Here is a 23,835-nt window from a genome sequence, read left to right on the forward strand (position 1 = left end):
ATCAATTTCCTTATTTTGTCCGTCTCATTGCTGCGCACTATTTTTATGTCAACGCGGTTACGCAGGTTTTCCATGGTTTTGCCGAAAACTGAGTTATTCATTAGCTTGTAAAAGTTCTTTTCAAAGTCGCTCTTTGCGTTTTTCCTGAATTCTGTGTTCATCCGGATGTACGGCTCTATCCAGCATTCTTGTTCGAACTCCAAAATCTTGTGCACGCGCTTCAGCTTCATGCCCTGCTTCAGATAAAACTACAGGTTTCTGTTATGCACGACATAGTTCCTTTTGTCCTCAAGTGTCAGCAGCAGCTTCTTGTTGTCCGGGGGTTTCAGCTCCAGGTCTTTCATCAACCTCTTTTGGTATTCCGACATACATTCTTTTTTCACGACCTTTTTCTCCAGCGCCAGGGGATAGCTGTTGTGCTCCTCATGCAGTTCTGCTGGATATTCAAGATCAACCTCAAGAATCCATCCATACTTTGCGTTTTCTTTTTTCTTTAGGATCTCCTCCTCTGTGGGCATAACACGTTTCCATTTGAAATCTCTTTTCGGGAGGGGCTTGCTCATTGCCCATCCGTAACGGTTGTTTTCGTCGAGATACATGATGTATTTTTTTGGCTTGCTTGGGTCATAGTCCGGTACTAGCGGATTGTTTGCCTTAGCGTATCTCTTGCTTACCATGGAGATTCCGCCCCGCATTCCCCTTTCCACGAAGAGATGCATTTCAAGGTCTGTGAATAACTCAAGCTCGATCCCCGTCTTTTTCAAGAGCGCGTCCCAGGAGAGGCCTGGCGACGTGTAATAATGTGCCGGATCTAACCCGTACTGCTCTTGGCACAGGTTTCGGAAGTTCTCAAAAACATCCGCCAGCAGCGCGACATCCATTTTCACGTAAAGATCGTGATAATCGCCCAGCGTTTTGCATTCGAAAGCTTCCCAGACGGTCTGCGCGTGCGCGTACTCTTCGTCCGTTATGTGCTCGTCGTTCAGCTTGCTGTAAAACTTCTCTTTGTCCGGAAGCCTTGTCTCGCAGAATCTCCCCCATGAGTCCATGTATTCGTAAGGGTAGATCCCTTTTTTGTAAAGAAGGTCGCTGCCTTTCGAAATCGTTGACGTTATTTTCAATGTCCCCTTCGGTGTTGCGCTTACAAGTGAATCAAGGCTTCCTTGCAAAAAGTTCAAGCTGTCGATGAAACGCAGACCTCCGACTGAAAATGTGATGTATTTCTCCATGTTGTTGGCGACGCATTTCACCTCTTTCTGCAGCTGCGACATCGCTTGCATTAAATGGTGTGCGTCGTTGCCCCTCAGGTTGTGAAATACAACTGGTATTTGGTCCGTCTTGGGATTTATTCGCAATTTCTTATTGCATTCGCTGTGCACGGCTCCGCGGTACCTGCCCGTTATGTGGCAATGGTCCTTTACTGAGTCTCTGAAGTTTTTCTGAAGTAAAGGGTTTCCACAGTACTTACAATTTTCCTGTGATTTTGCTTCCAACTGGTCTTTTTTGTCTGCCAGTCTTTTTAGCCTTCGAACACCCCATTTCTGCTCTTTCTGTGCCATGTAAAAACATTTTTTGTGGCCTTGACCCCAATAACTGCATTTTTCACTGCCTTCTTCACCGGCTTCTTCGATGTTCCAAACAGGCAAAGAATCTAAGAATTCGTCTTTTATCAGACTTTTGTTACAAATGTGGCAATCAGTTGCTTTTTTGAATTTTTCCCAGTCTTCAGCCGTCATCACAATCGGTTTTGGTGCGGCCAAACTCTCTCTTATTTTCACCTCTTCCTGCAGAATGTCACTTAAAAATGTTCCCACCGCGTTTTCACCCCTGCAAACCTTTGACCCTGAAACTTCACCGTCGCTTCTCACAACCATGTAAGAGTACCCGCATGCCTCGTGCCTTTCGGTCTTCTCTGTGTAGCTTCTTTGCATGTTCTCTGGCCCGCGCTCACATCCTGGAATCTTTCTCACTAAAGCCTCGAAGTCCGCATAAATCACGTAGGGCATCTTCATCTGTTTGTGATGGTTTTGGAAGGAAAGGGTGTTTTTCCCCTCCTCTGGCATCTCGATCCTTGTCGGCACGCCGTTCACTCCGTTGCAATGTTTTTTGTGGTCCTCGAGCAAGTCTGTTCTTGAGAAACCAGTTAAGCACATCACGCAAAAGTGCTTTGCATTTCTGTTTTTGCTCTGATCGAAGAGTAAAGCGTTCAACCGTTTTACACAACAATAGTGCTGAATTTCCCCTGACTCAATTAACATCAGGTTTATCCACCGCACGTTCGCCTCTTTTTTGCTTTTCCTGTACACAACCACACAATTGTCTTCCCAGCCAAATACATTTATTGCGAGGTTTGCGTTTTGCGCCTCAAGCTTCTTTATTTGATCAAATGGTGTTGGGAAGACAATGCCTTTGTAGTTAATACCATCGTTAACCGCATATTTGCTTGGTCTTTGCGGGTTCTTTCCATCTTTTGGAGGGAATAAAGCGGCTCTGAGTGCCCACTTCAAACATTTGTTATCCCTGTTTTGCACGTTGATTATTGCCTTCTTTTTTGCCAGTTTGGCTGGAAGAGGTAAATAGGTTCCTCCGCGAAGTGGCTTATAGCGCGCGACATTCACGTACGCAATCTCTATCTTTTCAACTTCCCATCCTGATCCATTCTCAGACCAGTGTTCTATTTCTCCTTTTGCTTTTTCAGTGAATTCGTCAAATTTTTGTTTTATCTGGTCCTCCTCATTTCTGTTGAAAACGTGCGTGTCTTTTTCTTTAAAATAATGACTCATTTGTTGCGTTTCACGGTTTCTTTCTATTGAAAACTTTACTTGTAACCCAAAACTTACTTTTACGATTTTTAACTTTTGGATTTCTTGTTCAACCAAATCAGTGATCTTTTCGTTATTTTCTCTTGCAAACATTAAAAGATCTTTATTGTTTGGATTTCTTTCGGGTACATCCATTCTCCACACACGAAGCCATTCTTGGAAATTATTTTTGGATATTTGAAACCCGTCATATAATACGGTTAAATCTGGTTCTAATGGTTCGGGTAGGTTTCTGTTTTCCTCCCTCGGTATTCGGCCGTAAAACATTTGCAGAACATCGGACGAATATCTTGCGGCAGCCATCTCGGCGTATATACTGTGCATATAATTCTTCAATAGGAAAAAATTCTGGCACACTTTGTGTATATACCAGTGCAGGCTGGCACATCCGCGCATTTTGGTTACAGCCGTTACAGCTTCGCTGGACCCGCGAAGTCGCCCAATTTTTTTGTTTTACTTTTTGCGTGACACACACATGTATGATGAGGGTTCTGGACACAGCAGTGATAAAAATGGAAGAGAACGGGCAAAATAAGCCTCCCACGCTTAACTTCCCGAACTTGTGAGGGAAGTTAAGCGTGGGAGGCTTATTTTGCCCGTTCTCTTCCATTTTTATCACTGCTGTGCCAGACCCCTCATCATACATGTGTGTACCTACTTAGCGTAAACTGTCAATAAGTACCCCATAATACAAGAACCTGTTTTGCCAAACTCTGAAAAAAGTAGGCTCTTACACGCGCGGTAGTCTGTAGTCAGCATAATTGTCAATCAACTTTCCGTTACGGTCTAGCGTCCTTTGGTCGCTCATATTTCATTCCTGCTTGGTTGCTGTTACCGTGGATGTTACTAGAACTGGTAACGGGGAATGGGGAACGGGAGTCTGGGAATATCTTCTCACTCTGTGTGCGAGCTGTCATACCAATATGTGGCCTGGTCGGTTTGTTAAAGACAAGATATATGAAGAAACGAGCATGGAATATTTCACAATAATGCTAATTTTGGTGAAAGATGACAGCGGAAAAGCGGAAAAGTATGTTTTGAGACGATATGTTGTCACGCATCGGCCACAAAATAGTCAGTCTTTATGGCTTACTGTATTTTGCGAAACAGAACGAAACGTATAAAGCTGTTCTGAAATGAACGGCTTACTGTATTTTACGAAACGAAACGAAACGAACAGGGATGAACCGGTACTGAAACGAACATAGCAAGTATCACAACAGCCAGTTTCCTCCGTGCGATAACCTAAACAAGGAATAAAACAGCGGAAGTGTAGAATTTGTAAATTCGAAGATCTGTATTTTGCGAAACTAGCTCTTCGAAGACTGTGTCGATATGTAACTTATTTCTTCCGGTTCTTTAACACTTTTCGCAGGTACAGCTCTATACAGCAATGATTTTTAAACAAAAGAGTTTGAGCCAAAGAGTCAGAAGTGCCTCGTTTCGCAAATTACAGATCTGTATTTTGCGAAACGAGCTGTTCGAAGACTGTTAAGATATGTAACTTATCTCTTCAGATTCTTTAACACTTTTCGTAGATAAAAATCGATACAGTGATGATTTTTGAGCAAAGAGTTCGAGTTTGGTTAAGTTAAGGTTTACTATACAACCCGTTTGAGGTTACTGTTGTTACTGTTGAGGTTACCTATCACCTTGGTAACGAAAGAAGTAAGGCAGTCACGCCAATGTTAGTCACGTATTTCGCAAATTTGCGAAATGGGCCACATTGAGTTTCATATATGCTACGATCTAGTCCTTTTCATCTAAACATGAATTTAAGTTAAAGCTTTAGCATTTTCACACATCGCGATGGACGCGTCCTCGACACAGTCTGTCAACATTCTAGAGGGGTGTCTGGAAAACCCGAATAGCGAATAGTCGCGAATAGCGAACAGCGAATAGTCTCGAATAGCGAATAGCGAATAGCACGAATAGTGCGAATAGTGGCGAACAGTCTCGAATAGTGGCAAATAGTGGCAAATCGTAGCAAATAGGGTACCCAGTATCTCGTAGTCAACCTCTCAGCAACCGGTAGGATGGGATTTTCTCGCTTAAAAGCAGAGACCAGGGGAGGCAAGTAGCGAGACCTGGAACCGAGTTTCTATGATCGCCCCAGTTAAGAAATTTGGCCGAGCGAAACTAAGTACTGGTTGGTAGAAAACAAACATGGCGGACTTCCATGAGCGGGATTCGATTGTAAAGTTTTGTAAACGTCGCGCATATTTCACGTTCAAACATCTAAGAAAAAGTTCTAGTTGCCCTACATCTAAATCTTAGACATTTTGATCGAGGCATCGGGGATAAATATTCCAACGTAAACCTGCGAGCAGGAACTCCACAGTGCGAGTCAGATTGTAGGAATGAATATTTCATTCGAGCATTTTTTGTAGCGGTGTCCTATCCATGGTCCTATTATCCCTGGTCCTATCAACGGGATAAACTGAAGTTTTTCTATATTTCCGGACTCCCTGATGGTAAAGGTTGCTATTTTTGAACAGCTTAACAGCTTCGTGACCCTTTTTGTTTGCATTTAACTGACAGAGTTAAAGCAGGTTTCATAGTGAGTACAGCGGGTACGACGCTTTTCTGTTACGTTACTACAAGAGGTCTGTTTCAGTTTCAGGCAAAGCATCTGGCATTATTTATGAAAGTGAATACTGGATTGGTCCCTCGGCAGAATTGAGAATTCATCACCATCTCTTTGGTTACAGCCAGAAACGTATGCTATGCTTCTGTTACAACACAACAGTTGATTGTTTTTGTTTCTTCATAATCATCCTTAGACTTTTGTTTTGACATTCTTAACTTAACGGCTTAAATCATGGGTCCAATCAAGTCGTTGAGATGGGGAGTGTGCAGGAAGTTTGACTTTACCACCTCATTTTTATGCTCTTTCTGTAGCCCTTTCCCTGGCACTAGTTTTTTATGCCACCTCTCAATCAGTTTTCAAAGGGTTCACGCTCCTCTCTTGCACTAAGAATTGTCATTTGAGACAAGTACTATTAAAGACTTCATTCATCTGGCTTTATATTAGTCTTCCTTGCTGTTTTATTTAGCTATCCTTCCATAACAGGAAAAAGCCACTGATAATCAACTCTTTAAGCCAAATTTGATATATTAACATTCTACTCATCTTTTTGCCTTAGAGGAATAAAGCAAACCTGATCCTTTGGTTACCGGTCATTTGGTTAGCCCCTAGCTGGTTAGCCCCCAACCACAAGTCGATTAGGCCCTTACTCATAAATATACATTTTTTTTTTTATTTCTGGTTGGGGGCTTATCGACTTCTGGTTGGCGTTTAAATGGTTAAGGGCTTATAGACTTGGGGGCTAAATGGCTGTTACAGATCCCTGCACTTAATGTCTTTTCTTGTTATTCTCGAAAGCATAAAAGCCAAGTCTCAAAATTTCAAATGTTGTGGAGGTTCTGTTGACTCAGGTTTGCCCAAGTTGTCTGGATGAATGACCATTTTACCTGCGTACCTCATTACTAGCACTCAACTACAAGTAACATAGCTCATTTGCCTTCCCTGGGCCTATTTCATAAATTATCTCCCTCAGCAGATAAGTATATGGCAGCCCTATTTTGACATCCAGAAGTATTACAGAGCTTTCTCCCACCACACAAACAAAACTGATGCTTATCACCCGGCAGTACAAATTATGCCAAAGCATGTGACAAGAAGCTGCTTTCTTTATTTTCACGGGTCAATAACTTGTAAATGAAACACCTTAACCTAGTAAAGGTTCACATTGAGTCTGTGCCTAACAAATAGTCCATATTGGACATTCCCATATGCAGAAACAGAAAAACGATTAATTTGCCGGTTCACATTGGTACTGAACAGTAAGGGAAGGAGCTTTCAAAACCTCTATAATTTATCACTGTATTATCGAGACATGCAAACTGGTAGCTATTTTCAATGTTGTTGACTGACCTGCAACTTCCTTCAAGTTTCATGATTTAAATTACTCGAAAGAAAGTCTTCAGACTCAACATATTACAGGAAAATCAAAGGGTAAATGCAGTCTTTCATAAGACAGTAAGTTAAGACGGAAAAAACTTTAAACAGAAAAGCTTGTTTAATGTAAGCTCAAGTTTAAATGTACAACTCTGAACTGAAGAGTTGAGGAATATTTTAAAGACTTATGTTCGGAGGCTTCGCGATATATAATGGCAGACATGAAACAGTTCGACATCCCTATTTTCCATAGAAATTGGAGAAGAATAATTGGTCGGTGTGAAGATGGAAGGTACTACGATTATCAGTTTCAGTAAGGCGGGACGAAAGTTTGGTCACCAAGATTTAACGTAAAAATCGCGTTGTTGTCACAAGCAACTGGCTCCGTATCCGTTGGCAACTTGTCGGCCTTTGACGTCAATTGGCAGAAAAGCGCGCGAAATTGTAGGCGACGTGACAGGCGACCAACAGTTGTTGATATTGTTACCAACGGAAACGAGGTAGGTTGCCCGTGACAACACCATAATTTTGAGGCCAAAACTTCGTAACCAAACTTCCCTCGTGCCTTACTCAACTGATAATCGTAGTAATGAACCTTGAAATTTCCACAGTAAAAACTTCAGCTTCGTTTTCTTCCTGAGACGGGAAACCTCTCCAGGCAACCAAGAATGCAACCACGCTCGCCAGGAAAATAGCACAAAGCTGGTCCTTCGTTCCCTTAGTCCTGATTGTCTCAGAGCTGTCGTTAAAAATTGCTAACAGCGAGTAAAAAGTTATCGAATCGAAGACAAATCCTGAACAAAAATGGCGGCAAAACATGTTTCGGTTCTCGGTTTCGCGTTATGTGCATGCTCGTTACGGTTCTCAAATGACTGATAGATTTCTTTACTGGGGCGATCATAGAAACCAGAAAAGCGGCGAGATCAAAGGTAGCTACCAGCCCGCTTCCCCCCCCCCCCCCCCCCCTGGTAGAGACCCTTATCAGGACAAAAGGTGTTTTTAAACGTAATTTCTTCTGTTTTAACCACTGCAAAGGCGTAAATACGTCTTTGTTAGGTTATCCTTGTGTTTTCTGTTTTCTTGATGTCAGCGATGGACAGCCTACTAGCCTGAGTCCGGAGAAGAAAAGATACTAAATTCACTGAAATTCTGTTGCTTATTTGGATAATTAATTAACGCAGGATACGTAGATCTAAAGCAGTGACTATTGACGACTATTCGTCACTATTCGCTACTTTCCGCGACTGTTCGCCACTATTCGCACTATTCGAGACTATTCGCACTATTCGGGACTATTCGCTATTCGCTATTCGCGACTATTCGCTATTCGCTATTCGGGTTTTCCAGACACCCATTCTAGAGACATTTAACACGTACCAGTACAGAATTTATAAGTCAGATTTCTGCTCCTACAATTTCCACATCTTTCGATTGTACAAACATAGTTCAGATCACTATGTGCTTTTTTTTCACGATCTCTTGTCACACCTCGTCATCGATGCGTCATCATGCATGAAGTTGATGCATACAAGGGCAGATTTTAAGTTACACACTGCTTTAAGAAATAAAGGTTAATGTAAGTCTTGGAATGCACAGGTATATGAATCACTGCGTAAAATATGTCACTATCAACAAAATGTGCTGCAGCATTACTGTCTTTTAGATACCTTAGTTCTTAGAGTAAAGTAACGATAAAATTTTGAAAACTGACTTGGGCTCACGGCGGGCGCTTTGAATACTAACTTCTTCATTTCTGCAATTTTCCAGATGACTACTGTTAGTATTAGTCGAGACTCCACAAGAGTGTTTTGTTGGATATGCTCCTGTTGTTCCCGATATTTTTTATCCTTGCTTTCATCGATCGAAGAGAGCACATGGGAAACGACCCAATCTTCCATTCGCGCATAACCACAATTCCTTGCGTCTTTGATATTATCGCCGAACACAATTCCTTGCATTTTGCATACACCAATTGTAATGTAGAAGGCGAAATCACTGAATTCGCTTCTATCTTCTGTGAAAATGATTGGATGTTATGTCGCTTGGCAACGGTGAAGAAGTTTGCTTCGGCTATTGTTCTATTTGCAACAATATGCAATAGCGTCGTCTTGTTTCGAGTAAGTTGACGATGAATTTATCAGGCTGAACATTGAAATGATTTTCTACGCGCGTTTTTGACTTTCAAATAAACATAATATTGCCCTCTATGTTATTAATAAGTATTCGAAGGATTCATCGTAAAATCAAGGATTAATATAGTAGAAATTGCCCTTGTTCCTTAGTGACTCTGCTAATTTCTGCAACTTCGACAACACGATTGATGTGAATCCTTGATTTTACTCAGCCAGTCGGCCTCATGTGATTACCTCTAGTGATTTCATCGGGCACTGGGACGTATTTTACGGTTAAAATGGGTACCCAGCAAATGGGAACTGGTAACCATTTAGCCGCTCGCATTATTGTCGTTTTCTGGTTGGCTGGCAGACTCATCACTTGAGTCGCTGCTCTGCAGGTACTTTGGTATCACCTTGCAGCTTTCAGAAAGATAAATGGCTGCCGAAGAAGCAAAGTCTGAGACTTTTCAGCTAGATGAATACGGTCAAGAATATCTGTTGTTGTAATAGCATTATGAACTCAAAAAGGTTTACCTCCAACGGTGAGACATTCCAGTGAGAGCGAAATGGGTCTGAAAGGGTAAAAAGCAATGCACCGCACCTTACGCCTTGAGGTTGTTTGGATTTCTCTTTTGGAGACGGGTCCTTGTATTTAGTCCCAGAAGAAACAACCTCGGCCTGAAATTCCAGCTGTCTCGTAATGCCAAGGCCCCGTCGACACTACGCGGGAGAAATATGAAAACGACGTTTTCACTCTGAAAGCGCGTCAAATGTTTTCCGTCCACACTACGCCGGAGAAGTTTAAAATGCAATGATCGGAGTTGTGCTTGAGGAAAACTCTGACTGGGAAATCACATGATTGTCCTGATGTCATCGTTCTCGAAAAGCTTCGTTTTCAAAATATTTTCCGTCCACACGAAAACGAAAACCCGGCGTTTTCAAATTTCTCCGGTTTGAAGAGCATTTTCGAAATGCTCCCGACCGTTGTCGTGACAGATAAGTGTGGATTGTAGGCTTAACCGTAGAATTAAAGATGCGTTTTCAAATTTCTCCAGCACAGTGTGTGGGGCCTAATTTATAACCAGCGAAAGTAATAGCGGAGCTCCGGCACGCGAGCGGATCTTCATAACTTAGAAAATTTGGTAACCCATCGATCCAGAAAATTTTGGTTGTCACGTGACTGTCCGTACGCCAAGCCCCATACCTTGAAAAATAAGAGAGTACAGTGAAACCTCCATGAAGCGGACACTTAGCCTGGTCCCGAAATTCACGTGTTATATTTCCCTTTATAACGAACCCCTATTCAGCGGACACCTCTATTAAGCTAACGGACGCGGACATTAAAATAAACTGTATTTGGCTAATTTCTATTGTTAAAAACCTCTATTAAGCGGACACCGGACAGAATTGACAATGCGGCATTGGATTACGTCCTTGAAATAGTCGATTAAATATATCCGTCTTATCATTGCCGTATGGAAAGGGCATTATCACAAACAAATTAAAGTTGGTAATGAAAACTGATGAACTTGAACTCTGGATAGCTTCGTTAACAACTTGGAACTTTATTACAGTACAGAGGAACCGCTGAATGTTAATTGTTAACAGGGGCGGGGCAGAAGACTCCTGAAATTTTCGTATAGGCATCATCCAACAAAAAATGACGTCACATCCGGTTTAAACTGCGCTTCGCGACTCGTTTCACAAAGCGAGAAAATGGCGGTTCGATTACTCAAGATTTCCCTCTATTTGTAAACCATCAGTTTCGTTTCATTTAATATTGAGGATGGAAAGATGTCGCAGACACATTACTTCGACTTTTGAAGCAAAAATTTCGGGAATTGTCTCGCCCCCAAGTCTGGTTCATGATCCTCGTGTAAACGGTTGGTTGAATTTTGCAAAGAAATAAGTGAAAAGTTAGCTCTGCCAGGGTAACTCGGGGAAAGGGTTGTCTCTGGCACACAAGAGCCATTCTATTTTATTTCCATTTTCCCTCTTCCTCTTCCAACTGATTATGCGAAATATACTGTCCAAAATCTTTATGGGTACTGGTGTTTGAGAGTGTCATCTTTATCACTACTGTGGAATGTACCTCACCTTACAGCCACCCCCGTTAACACAGCCACCTCGTTATTATGGCCACTCTATTCTGGCTCAAACAAAAGCTCAGTCGGTCATTTTCTTATTTGTTAATTATACAGTCAGATTTTTGTGGCCTGTTGGTCACCAGATTAACAGAATTCTCGCACATTGTAGGAGTAATTTATGCAATTTACAGTAAGCAACAGGCATCATTTTGATGGTGAAGTCCCATGCATACATGTAACTATTGATTATTTTGAGATTTTATCTTTATTATGTCATCAAGGCAATAATATTTTGATTCCAGTGCTCCAGTGGGAGGGGGGGGGGGGGGAACTCTCCTCTATGTGCTATATATAGCTATGTGCAGCCCCAAAGGGTATGGTTATTCAGCCATTTTGGTCATAAATACACTAGGGTAAGGCTTTTGCCCTTTAGTCTTTAATTTGGTTGTTTTTTAGAATAAGCTACCTCAATTTTCATCATTATCGATAAGACCATCAACAAAGGTCCTTCAAAACTTATGTTTAGGGCAACTGTAGCAGTCGCAACAGTCATAAATGGGGTAGGGAAAATCGCAGATTATGGTCATAAATAGGGTAAGAATTTAACTTTTGTGAAGAGGGCCGCACTGACCCCCACCCAATTTTTCTGGGATGTACCAAACACATTTTCTTAGTAGTTACTACAGTCTTGCTTTAGTAAATCAAAATAGTACTTGCTGCCAGGTACTTTATAAAAGTATAACCGCTTCAGAAGCCTTCACAAAGTACATGTAATATCAGGTGCTAACAATAATTTTTTTGCGGCTGATTAAAATTTGGTATTAAATTGTACTGAACTGGTGCAGATTTAATATACATTATATTTTGTCACACTTAGTTCACTTATTTTACCACGATTATCAGTTGAGTAAGGCACGAGGGAAGTTTGGTTACGAAGTTTTGGCCTTAAAATTATGGTGTTGTCACGGGCAACTTACCTCGTTTCCGTTGGTAACAATATCAACAGCCATGCGTCGCCTGTCGTGTCGCCTACAATTTCGCGCGCTTTGCTGCCGATGACGTCAAAAGCCGACAAGTTGCCAATGGATACAGAGCCAGTTGCTCGTGACAACAACACGATTTTTACGTTAAAACTTGGTGACCAAACTTTTGGCCCGCCTTACTCAATTGATAATCGTAGTAAGACTACTCAGCAGCAACTAGTGCCTCTTGTATGACCATGCAGTAACAGTGTATTCAAAAAAAAAAAAAAAAAAAATACACGTATATGTATTACTATCCTGCCTGGAAGAGTGTGTAGAGAGAGCACACAGTGCAGTGCCCTACTGTATGTCTTTTGTTAGGTATAATAATCTTAAATTTAGAAGACTCATATTAATCTTTTAGAATTCACAAAAAGTTGATATCTTGACAACTCTCCTTTAGCTGTGTCACTTCATAATAAATTAGTAGTTTGGTACGTTGTAGCATAGAACTTTAATTAGTTATCGCACCGGCATCACAAAGGTCATGGGTTGGAATCCAGTTCACACCTAATTTGTTTTTTTCAGGCTATAATTTCACCTTTGCTTAAGTTGTGTATAGTTGCAATGATCAATCATGTCTTTATAAGTTAGTCAATGTATATATGTCACACTGACTTATACTTTAACATTTTATCTTAAAGTTTGTTTATTTGTTTTATTGTGTGGTTCTAGAAAATGTCCATACCCACCCCAAGGAGACTATTGGAAATTCCAAGGATGGGGAGGGTCTCAAAAGCCAAACTTTTTAAAGAAATGTATTAATCAAATTTGGAATTTCCATAGGGATGGGATGGGGAGATCTCTTTTTAATAAATACATAAATAATATGTACAGACCCATTATCTGATGTGAAGACTGTGCAACATACCCTGGCCAACGAGTTGCCAAGGTGTAGCATCCTTGTTATCAATTTCAAGTACCAAATTAAAGAAGATCAGCATGTTAGATGGGAGAGGGGAATTTTTGAAAATGTCATAAACTAAAAATATATTATATATTTTCCAAACTCAATCATGTTAGTAGTGTTAGTGTCTATTTATTTATTTATTTATTTATTTATCAATGAATACCTGTAGAGATAGTCATACATTCTTGCAAATATTCTGGGAGTCTCCCACATACCATTTAGATCATCCAGTCCCCCAGGAAAGTTATGAAATTTATTGTCCAAGTAAACTACTGAACCATGGGCTCCAGTGGGGACAGTGTTATTATGATGCAATTTACAGATGTGCTACATAATATGAGCTTAACAGTTTTGTTACCATGGCAACAGACTGCATTTCGGACCTTCCCTGATATTCTAGGCTTTTCTGGCCACCGTTGGAGTTCATTTTGATATTTGCCAATGGTGCTTCATCTGCATGATCCAGCAAGCCTATTAAATAGTAAGGTCCAAGTCATGGCCCTGAAAATCTGAAGCTGAAAATCACTGCATTATTGAAATTGGGTTAGAGGAGACTGGAAAAGATTGAGTTGCCAATTGGGAACATATTTTTTATAGTCATATTAGTTTGTTGCCTGTAGAACTATAAGGCTACCAAGTTTCAATGATCTCTGCTGTATATATGGTCTGCACTTGATGTAACATTGTGTTTGGTGTAAGACATCATCAGTCCTCTCATTTGCATATATTTTACACATTTTAAACTCACATATCTCCAGAACTAATGCAGATATTTGCAAAGGTAAACAGAATTTGTAATCTATAGTTGCTGACGTCTAACACTGTTGAAACGGAAAAATAAATTTGATTATAAACGAGAAAAAACCACGACATGTCCAAATTACTTAATCGCTGTTAAAACTAATCCTCTTGGTTTCTTTTAAGGGGTTCACGGGCTGCCTGTAACGAAGCGTTTATCAATTAAGGGATTGCTTAGGGAAAACATATCTTGTTTAAGGTTCTTAACCAATCGTAACATTTTATGGCATCAGTTTGAGTCATGAGCAAACACATGAGTTTGTGTTAGTGTCGATCGGCAAGAACGTTCTGCAAAGCGCGTTATGTGTGCGGGTCTATTCTTGCAGTGATACGATTAACAGCACTCAAATACTCTCGAGTGTTGGCATCAGTAAATTTTAAAAAATGCGCTTCTGTTAATAAGGTTGTAGGAACCCAATGTTCACTACAGGAAAGCGGCAACAAGTAAAACTAGAGATGCGCTGAACTGCAAACGTCTTTTATTACATGAACAACGATTCACTGAAATCAAATGCGTAAATCCGCTAAGTAAACCAAAATAACAACTGAATCACAAAGGATAAGAAAGCTAAATGAAAACCGATCGATACTTACAAGTTTTTCGTGCCTTGTTCCGCTAATAAGAAATAAAATCCTGCTCGACACTAACAATGAACTTCGAACAGACGAAACCGAACTCAAAAGCAGACCATGTGCTTTTGAAACTTGATATTTACCGCGACTGCAGAATGCATGATCAGCGGCACGCGTCATAAATGAAACACTGAAATGTCCACTTCTTAAATGTCTCTATTCGAATCATTCCTAAAACAAGACCAAGTCGTTACATGCTCCCCCCCAAAGACTCTCGTAGTCTTTAGGTATTTGACTCGTTTGATAACAGAAAGAATGTCATTGATTCCAAATTCCTGGATCTTAAGAAAAAGGTCAATCGACAGTTCAATAACTAATCGCACAAGTTCAGGTTTTTTTTTCTTCTCCATGGACTCCTCAATGGACTTCAATAGCTCCTCTTCCAGAAGGCAGAGTTTGCGGATATCTCTCCTGAAGACACCTCTTGCACTTTTCACCAGAACTTGTCGCACCACACCATCAGAATCTGGGAAGGTCTCTTGAACTAGCGCTTTGGGCCACTGTCCTCGGGAGAGGTTTGCATCCTTCATGATGACCAAGTCTCCGACCTTGAAGTTTCGCCTCTGCTTCAGCCACTTTTGGCGTCCCTGCAACAAGGGAAGATATTCTTTAACCCAGCGGGCCCAAAACTCATTCGCCAAAATGTGCACATGTTTCCATCTTGCTTGAAACTTGTCGGAGTATTCCAATTTACGAGGAGCTGAACACGGATTCGGGCGCAACAGCAGTATGTGGTTAGGGGCCAAGGCCTCTAAATCGTCGGGGTCGCTAGACACACGAGTGATCGGTCGACTATTCAGGATCTTCTCGACTTCTGTCAGGAATGTCGTTAGGGTCTGCTCATTGACAAGGTGCTCACCAATCATGGCGTGGAGAATCCTTCGAACGGAGCGAATGAGCCGCTCCCAAACACCTCCTTGGTGGCTTGCCGCCGGAGGATTGAAATACCACTGTATATTCTCCTGAAGCAGCTCACGTCCTACTCTTTCTTGGTCCCAGGTCTTCAACGCATTCAAAACATCGGTTTCTGCTCCCCTGAAGTTTGTGCCATTGTCACTGTAAATAACCCTGGGTGGACCTCGTCTCCCGACAAATCTTGTTACTGCTTGAATGAAGCTGTCCGTCGTTAAATCATTCGCAAGCTCGATGTGGACGGCTCTATACCTAAGGCAGGTAAAGATGCAACCATAGCGCTTGTGGAGTTTGGGATTCTTTCTCACAGATCTGTTAAGTGGTCCTGCATGGACGTAGAGTGGTCCAAAATAATCTATTCCAACAGCAGCAAACGGGTAGATTAACTGGTAGCTGTCTGAAGAAACTCTCACCACTGGGAGTGGTGCTGTAATCTGCTCTCCCACTGTAGCATTCTGGCGCTTACATTCATGGCATTGCCGCAGGACACGTCGGATGGACGAAACACCACTCACAATCCAGAAACGCTGTCTTATCTCCGCTAGTACTTGGTGTGGACCTACATGACCATTAGCATGGTGGTAATGGAGGATGATCATCTCTGTTACACGGTGCTTCCCAGGTAATATCATTGGGTGTTTTACATCATAGCTGAGGTCTGCACGGGCTAGTCTTCCTCCAACTCGCAAGACTCCTTGATTCACGAATGGTTTCAACTTGGCGAGAGGGCCTTTGCACGGATTTGGGTTGGACAACTCTTCAGGAAAGGTCTGAATCTGGACGTTCCTTACGATAATTCTCTCTGCTTTTTCTACATCTAACAATAGGAGGTGGGGAACCTTCTCCTCTGGGTTCACAAGCGAAACAGTGGCTGCCACTGGCTTCGTTCGCAACTACAACAGCTTACGGGCTCCTCGAATGATCCAAGCCACCACTCTTCTTAACTTCTCCCATGTTGAGAATCTTTCAAATAAAGTGCCCCAGAAGTCTTCTTTCTCGGCACATGCATTAACGGTGATCTTCTCTTTCTTGACTCCCTCATCTTGGTCTGATAGTTCTTGATGGAGATCAGCGGGTTGCTGCGGCCACTCCTTTTGATCTTTCCACAGAAAATCTGGGCCATGTTTCCACACTTCTAACTTCTTGGTTTCGGAGGCCTTTATTCCTCTCGAGGCCAAATCAGCCGGGTTAGCTTCTGACCTAACGTGACGCCATTGTGAGGGCCTTGATCCTTCTCTGATGACAGCAACACGATTGGCGACGAAGGTGACAAATCTTTTCGTCTCATTGAATATGTACCTTAGGACAATCATTGAATCGGTCCAGAAGGTGACGCTGTGGATCTTGATGCGACCTTCCAACTCTCGCATAATGAGCTTGTCCATCTTGATCAACAAGGTGGCACCGGTCAACTCCATCTTAGGCACGCTGATACCACTCCTTAGAGGCCTCACTCGCGACTTGCCCATGAGGAAACTGTTGTGGATGCTCCCTTCTTTGTTAACGAAACGCAGGTAAGTTACTGTCCCATATCCATGTCCTTCAGAAGCGTCTGCGAAGTGATGGAGTTCAGCTCTTTCTACTTCTCCAAAGTCTCGGGGAGTAAAGGATCGAGGGATACTGTAACCGGTGAGGCTTGCGAGTCCTTCCTTCCAATCTCTCCACTTCACTGCTAGTTCATCAGGGAGCCTGTCATTCCAGTCATACTTTAATCTGCATAGCTCTTGGTTGATCTCTCTTCCAGGCAGGATTAGGGGACCAACCAAACCAAGGGGATCATAAATTGTTGCAATCGACGACAGGACGCCTTTCCGGGTCCCTGGATGGGATTTATCACTAACAACTAGGTTGAAGGTGTCTGCCTCCATGTCCCAATGGATTCCTAGGGCTCGGTCCATGGGTAGACTGTTGAGATTGATATCTAAGTCCTTGACAGCTGGTGCTCGATGTTCAGGTGGGAATGCATTTAGGACTTCGCGCTCATTGGACATAACTTTGGTCAGCTGGAATCCTCCTTTCGCTAGCAGTTCCTGTAGCTCCTTTGTAGTTTCCACTGCCTGGCCGGTCGTTTCGAAGGACTTGAGCAGGTCATCGACATAAAAGTCTCTCATGACTGCGTCAATGGTCTGAGAGGAGAAACCTTCGCTGTAATCGGCAACTGTTCGCCGTAATGCGTAACCACAAATGCTGGGTGATGAGGTAGCCCCAAAGATATGGACTAGCATCTGAAAGGTCTTCGGGTCCTTCGTCAAATCTCCATCCGGCCACCACAGATAGCAAAGAGCGCCCCGGTCTTCAGGAGACACAAACACCTGATGGAACATCCGCTTAATGTCAGCTGCCACGGTTACACTGTTAACTCTGAATCGCAGAATGACTCCTATAAGTGAGCTTGTGTTCTCTGGTCCCTGCAACAACTGATTGTTCAACGAGACACCGCTGGACTTGCAGGCACAATCGAATACCACTCTCGGCTCTTCAGGTTTTCTCGGGTGCCAAACAGCGTGATGCGGTAGGTACCAAATGGGTTTGAGGGAAGAAATTTCTTCATCAGGGACTTGACGTGAAGATCCTTCTTCTTGGTATTTCTGGATAACGCTTGCATATTGCTTGTGGAACTCAGGGTCTCTTTCCATTCTCTTTTTCAGCCAATACAATCTCTTCTTTGCCACTGGTAGAGTATCAGGTAAGCAGGGAGGACTATGCCGGAATGGCAGCTTGAGCTGATAATGTCCATTAACAAGGACCGCTGATTGATCCATAATCTGCTTCGCTCTTTGGTCTTCCAACGACAAACTCTCTTCAACATCCACAAGGGTATCTTTGAACTCGGTATTGTACAAACGTTCCAATTGCTGACTTAACATCTCTTCATGATCACTCCTTACGAAATTGACATGGATGCCATTGCTGTTGGGTTCACCCATTGGGCCATACACCGTCCAACCTAAGGGAGTATTTACAGCATAGGGCTGGCCCCGAGCTCCTCTTCTGATTTCAGAATTATCATCGATAATATCCGGTCGGTCGCTGCCAATAAGGATGGAGACTCGATGCCCTTCTATTTCGGGAAGACTGACGCCATCAAGGTGTGGCCATTTTGTCAATTCTCTATTGTTGGCGAAATGTCTCTCTCCAATGGGTAGGCTCTCCATTGTCAGAACCCGATCGAGTGTGAACTTCGTTTTCCCGTCAAGTGCTTCTATATCCAAGCGGGCTTGGTGACCACGTTCCTTCCCTTCATAATTGACTGTTGAAAGGGTAAAATCAGTAGGCTCACGTTCAAGGCTTAATTCTTCTACAAGACTTTCTAAGCAGAGTGTAGTGTCTGATCCGCTGTCTAGGAAGGCGTATGTTGTTAGCTGCTTGTTCCCACCTGGCCCACTGACTCTTACTGGGACGACCTTGAAGCAGACCCTCGGTCGACTGCTGGTTGAGGCTTCCCTTGGAGCAGAATCTCTGGATACGGCAAAGGTACTGGATTCGATAACCGGGGGATGGTTGGATTCAGTGAGTGTCGTAGCTGTTCTACCAACTGAACTTTGGCCACGAATGACTGGTTGCTGATTTGCACTTTCTTGTTCTACTACACGGTCGTCAGTCTCTTCGCGGTCTGGCGGGTGAAGAAGGAAATGGTGCTTCTTTCCACAACCCGATTTCCGACAAGAAAATCCCTTCGAACAAGATCTTGAGAAGTGTCCATACGAAAGGCAACTTCCACACAGCTTCTTCTGTCGTACAGTTCGCGACCGATCTTCGTAAGATGCATTCTTAAAAGTCTCACACTGCCAAATTGCATGCGGTCCGGAACATTGATAACACTTCAAGGTGGCTAAGCCAGTACCAGCAGACCTTCTGTTTCCTCTGCTCTGGGTAGCTAGGGTTGTAGCCTTAAATGGCAGATCTTGTTTGTCTTTGTTTCCATGTCTTCTTTCCTTTTCATGCTGAGGCAGTGACGACTTCAGTTCCTGGCCAAAACGGTTGTTTAAGCGATCTGCTCGTTTCTGTATGAAATTCACAAAATCATAAAAGTAAACTTGTCCCTTAGAACAAATTAGGTCTCCAGCAACGTCTGTCCACTTCCGCTTCAAGCCCTCATCAGGTAACTTTTTCATCAGCATAAGAATCGTATCTTCATTGTCGAGGCGGCTTACGTAAAGTGGTCCCATACGCGTTAACACTCGTTTGGTATCTTCAAGTTTTCTCGCAAAATCCATCAGACTTGCGGCATCAACTCTTCTAAGGTTGTATTCTCTTAACCTTTTCATGTGTGCATCAGCCACCATGTGAGGCTGTCCAAAATTCTTTGACAGAGTTTTCCACGCTTCACCATACCTCTGACCAGTAGGAAGGTTGACGCAGCTTTTTATAGCCTCTCGCGCCTTTCCAACACACTGCGCGAGTAGACGGGTCAATCTTTGCGAATCATCGGGCAGCTGATTCTCAATGTGGTCGCAGAAATTGGCAACAAATTCTCCATACTCGGAAGGGTCTCCCCCAAACTTCATCAACTCAATTTTCGGTAGAGTGGGACCTTGTTTAAGTGCCTCTGCGATTGCTTGCCATGGCGCTTTATCTGCAAGTTCTACTGACGGGGGGTGTGGCACTTGGCTGGCTGGTTGCTGTGTAAGGTGCTGAAGTGTTTGTAACAACACTTGCTCAAGCTGAGTGTGACTTGGCTGAGGGGTTTGAAGCTCACTTTTAAATTTATCGGTGGGCGAACTCTTCTCATCCTTGGTCACAAACGGTTTGAATTCATCTACATCTACTCTTACTGAAGACTTTTGCCTGGTCTCTTTCGGCTGAGAAGCAGGGTTGGGAAGTGGTACGTATGGGGGATCCATGTCACTCTGAGAAAACGTCGATACCGACGACACCTCATGGTCAGCTTCCAAAGCCTTAGTTCTGGTTGCTTGTACATCAGATGGGGGTTGCGGGATAAGGTGTGTGTCTTGTGGTAAACTGAAAGGCCTTAGTGGTGTGTGAGGGATCAACTCTGGATTTAATGGTGGAATTATCTCACTGACAGTTTCGTCGTCCGAGCGCTCGGTCTGCAATTCCTCTTTCTCAATCTCGAGGTCCACAGTAGCCTTCTTTAGTTCCATTTCCACCTGCATCCTTTCAATTTTCCTTGCCATCTCAGCCTTGTTTCGTTCCCTTTCCTTAGCGATTTCAAGCTCTCTCTTCTGAAACTCAGCTTCTTCCTCTTCCAAGCGACGCTCCAGGCTCTGCCTTTGTTCAAGTGCTTCCACCTTCAGCCGTGCTTCTTCAAGCAATCTTCGCTTCTCTCTTACGCTACTCGAACTGGTACGGGAACTCTTCCCGGTTTTACTCGACCGATGTGATTTGCGATCAGACTTGGACCTTCCTTTCGTGTCGTTTTTAGCCTTATATTTCCACGCGCTGAGCTCTACCTCGAGGCGGAATTTGCACTCTTTTTCATTCTCGTAACTTTCGTTCGCCATAGTTCTCATTCGTTCATTATCTTCAAAACTTAAGTAGGTTTCGTGGGAGTCTACAAACTTGTGGAATGCACGCTCGTAATCTTCGACACCTTTCATCACTTCGTGTTCGCTCGCATGTTCAGACAGAAGTCCTTGTACAAATTTCAACCTCCTTCTCACGTACCCCAAATGTCCCGCTCTTTTTGCCTTTAAATCAATAGCTCTTTCGATTCGAACTTCCTCCGAATCCATAACTTTCGACGGAACCCTCTGCCTCGAGGTAAGATTACTTTCTAAACCCGCAGTTTCGGATGGTGGAACATAATTAGCTGTTGTTTCGACGCGAGGATCTTCGCTCGACGATATTTCCTCTTGAACTTGTCGGAGCGACGTACCTTTCGCTCCATCTGGCATCTCGTGATCTTGCGACGCCATAGAAAAACTTTGAATAATGTAGGAACCCAATGTTCACTACAGGAAAGCGGCAACAAGTAAAACTAGAGATGCGCTGAACTGCAAACGTCTTTTATTACATGAACAACGATTCACTGAAATCAAATGCGTAAATCCGCTAAGTAAACCAAAATAACAACTGAATCACAAAGGATAAGAAAGCTAAATGAAAACCGATCGATACTTACAAGTTTTTCGTGCCTTGTTCCGCTAATAAGAAATGAAATCCTGCTCGACACTAACAATGAACTTCGAACACACTAAAACGAACTCAAAAGCAGACCATGTGCTTTTGAAACTTGATATTTACCGCGACTGCAGAATGCATGATCAGCGGCACGGGTCATAAATGAAACACTGAAATGTCCACTTCTTAAATGTCTCTATTCGAATCATTCCTAAAACAAGACCAAGTCGTTACAAAGGTTCCCCCATGTCTAGAAACCTGTCATTGTGCATTTTTCTTAGTGTGATGCCTACCTAAGAGAATAGGATATTTGAATTGAGTGCAACTTACCTAGAATTCATTATTTCCACCGAAACGATGACTCCTGTGGAATTCAGCAAGGAAGAAATGGCGACATTTCGTAAAAAACACGCCTTCAAAACAGCGTGTTTCTGAATAAATAGTTACCCTGTCCTTCAAACAAGCTGATATGGCCAGGAAGAAGACAAAATTTTTTTATTTTTTTTTTTTATTTTTTTATTTAACAATGACATACGTTACTTACATTAAAGTTACTTACAGAAGAATAAAATATCTACAGTTAACTTACAATCAAAAATAAATATATAATTAGCTTACGATAACAACTCTACAATATACAATGATGAGGAACACACTTATATATTAACTAACAGTACCGAGATTATTTACTAATAGATTATTCACATGAAATATACAAACGCGGTTACATTGCTCACAAATATTAATACTAACAATACTACAAAGCTTGAAAATTAAGAGATACAACAGAAGGGAGAATATTTTAATTAGCTTTGTGCTTTTAACAATGCAAAAAGAAGAAAGAAAAAGAGAAAAAAAAAACAGTTACAGTTGTCTTGCTGTTCAAAAAGTTCAAATAATAATAAAGCCATCTACGTGATTAACAAAAAAAATGAAATAATACATAAATTAATTTGGGATTAGTACCCACTTTTTTTTAAAATAATCTTTCTTTTTGATCTTACTTTCCGTTTCATATTTGATGGCAATTTTAATACGAAATCCTTGAATTGTGGGTTGAATTTGGCATCTTCTGCAGTCCCATATAAGTAGTTTACCAATGATTATAAAATAGTTCAGTAAGTTGAGTAAAGGGCATGGTTTGGATAATATTCCAAATAAAACATCTTGGAGGGAAAGATGAACCCAAAATGAACATAGATCGTCTGTTTTAAAGCCTATTTTGTGTAATTTTGAATTAGTGTACAGAATAGAGTTGAGCACTTTGAATTGAAATCCTTTCACATAAGACACAAGAACAACAGATTGTGGCAGACTGAAGATTTGTCTCAGCTGATCGATAGAAAAGTTAAAATCGTTCTGCAGTTTGTTTATGATATTAGGCAATTGTGCTATTTTGCGAACAAGAAGTGAGTAATAGTCTTTTGATTTCTTTTTTCTGACATCGAAGATGTTGTCGTCAATAAAGAAGGATGGAGAAGCTAAAGATGGACAGGAAATGATATTCTTTAAAAAGGACGGTATAGAATGGCGAAGGCCAGCCCATTGCAAATAACTAATATGGGCTATCTTGTCAGACCAGTGGCTGAGTGCGTCATTTATAGTTAAATCAAAATGTAGGTCTTGGATACGAATCACTCCCGCCTCAAAGTACTTTTTGTAGAAGACTGGTCTTTTTTCGATACGAATTTCCTTATTATTCCAAATAATATTTTGCCAATCTCGTTGAGAGGCAAAGGAATCACGAAACTCCGACCACCATGAGAGCATTTCACTGTAGAACTGAGAGAAGATGTTGTAATCCTTTATATCATAGTTACAATTTAAAAAGAAAAACCCTCCCATGGGATCCAGCAAGTGTTTTAGATATGATTTCCATGTTCCGTTGTTGTCATCAAATATACGTTTTATCCATGCCAGCCTTAAAGACTTAATCATGCAATTTATATCAATCATTTTTAAACCACCTTCCTCGTATTTATTTATAGCCGAAACTCGAGTGACCTTATCCGTCCCATTCCATAAAAATTTGAATAACAGTTGATTCAATTCTTTCACTAATTCTTTAGGTGTAGGCAGTACCGAGCAGACATAAACAAACTTTGGAATAAGAAATGATTTGATGATTGTAACCTTGCCGTACACAGATAATCCTCTAGAGGACCAGATGTTGATAAGTTTTTTAATACTATCCAAACGTTCAATGAAATTCTTTTCTTTTAATAGTTTTGGGTCGTACGTGAAGTACACCCCTAGTGCTTTAATTGGCTCGTTAGGCCATTTAATGCCAAACGGTTGTGCTTTGTTTCCTTTTGATGAACCAATCCACATACCCTCGGTTTTTGTGTTATTGATCTTGAGGCCTGAGATATTCTTAAAAAGGTCTAATACTTGAAATAGTACTTTGGCCGAGCTAGTGTTGGCGAGCATTGCTGTTGTGTCATCAGCGTATTGTAATAGTTTTGTCTCTTCCTTGCCAATAGAGATACCCT

At 42.0% G+C, this 23,835-nt stretch overlaps 3 protein-coding genes across 5 annotated transcripts in view; 1 reads left to right on the plus strand and 2 right to left on the minus strand.

The window, feature by feature from the left end:
• Positions 1-23,835, plus strand: part of LOC110058667 (uncharacterized) — a 62,147-nt gene that overhangs the window by 13,724 nt on the left and 24,588 nt on the right. The gene's annotated exons all lie outside the window — the stretch shown is intronic.
• LOC149107686 (uncharacterized) lies at positions 1,413-3,125 on the minus strand (the record flags this gene model as incomplete). The annotated part of the gene is made up of 1 exon (XM_089296126.1): positions 1,413-3,125. A coding segment is annotated over exon 1 (1,713 nt), but the record flags the coding sequence as incomplete, so codon positions are not given.
• Positions 14,494-21,573, minus strand: LOC149107687 (uncharacterized). The gene is made up of 3 exons (XM_089296127.1): positions 21,345-21,573; positions 16,167-21,251; positions 14,494-16,076 (listed from the first exon to the last, which is right to left on the minus strand). The coding sequence occupies exons 2-3, from the start codon at positions 21,136-21,138 to the stop codon at positions 14,494-14,496; spliced, it is 6,555 nt and encodes a 2,184-aa protein (XP_089152253.1). The 5' UTR covers positions 21,139-21,251; positions 21,345-21,573.

The sequence above is a fragment of the Orbicella faveolata genome, unplaced genomic scaffold, assembly GCF_042242905.1.
Source record: "Orbicella faveolata isolate gen_17 unplaced genomic scaffold, um_ofav_v1 contig_26, whole genome shotgun sequence".
Lineage (NCBI taxonomy): Eukaryota > Metazoa > Cnidaria > Anthozoa > Scleractinia > Merulinidae > Orbicella > Orbicella faveolata.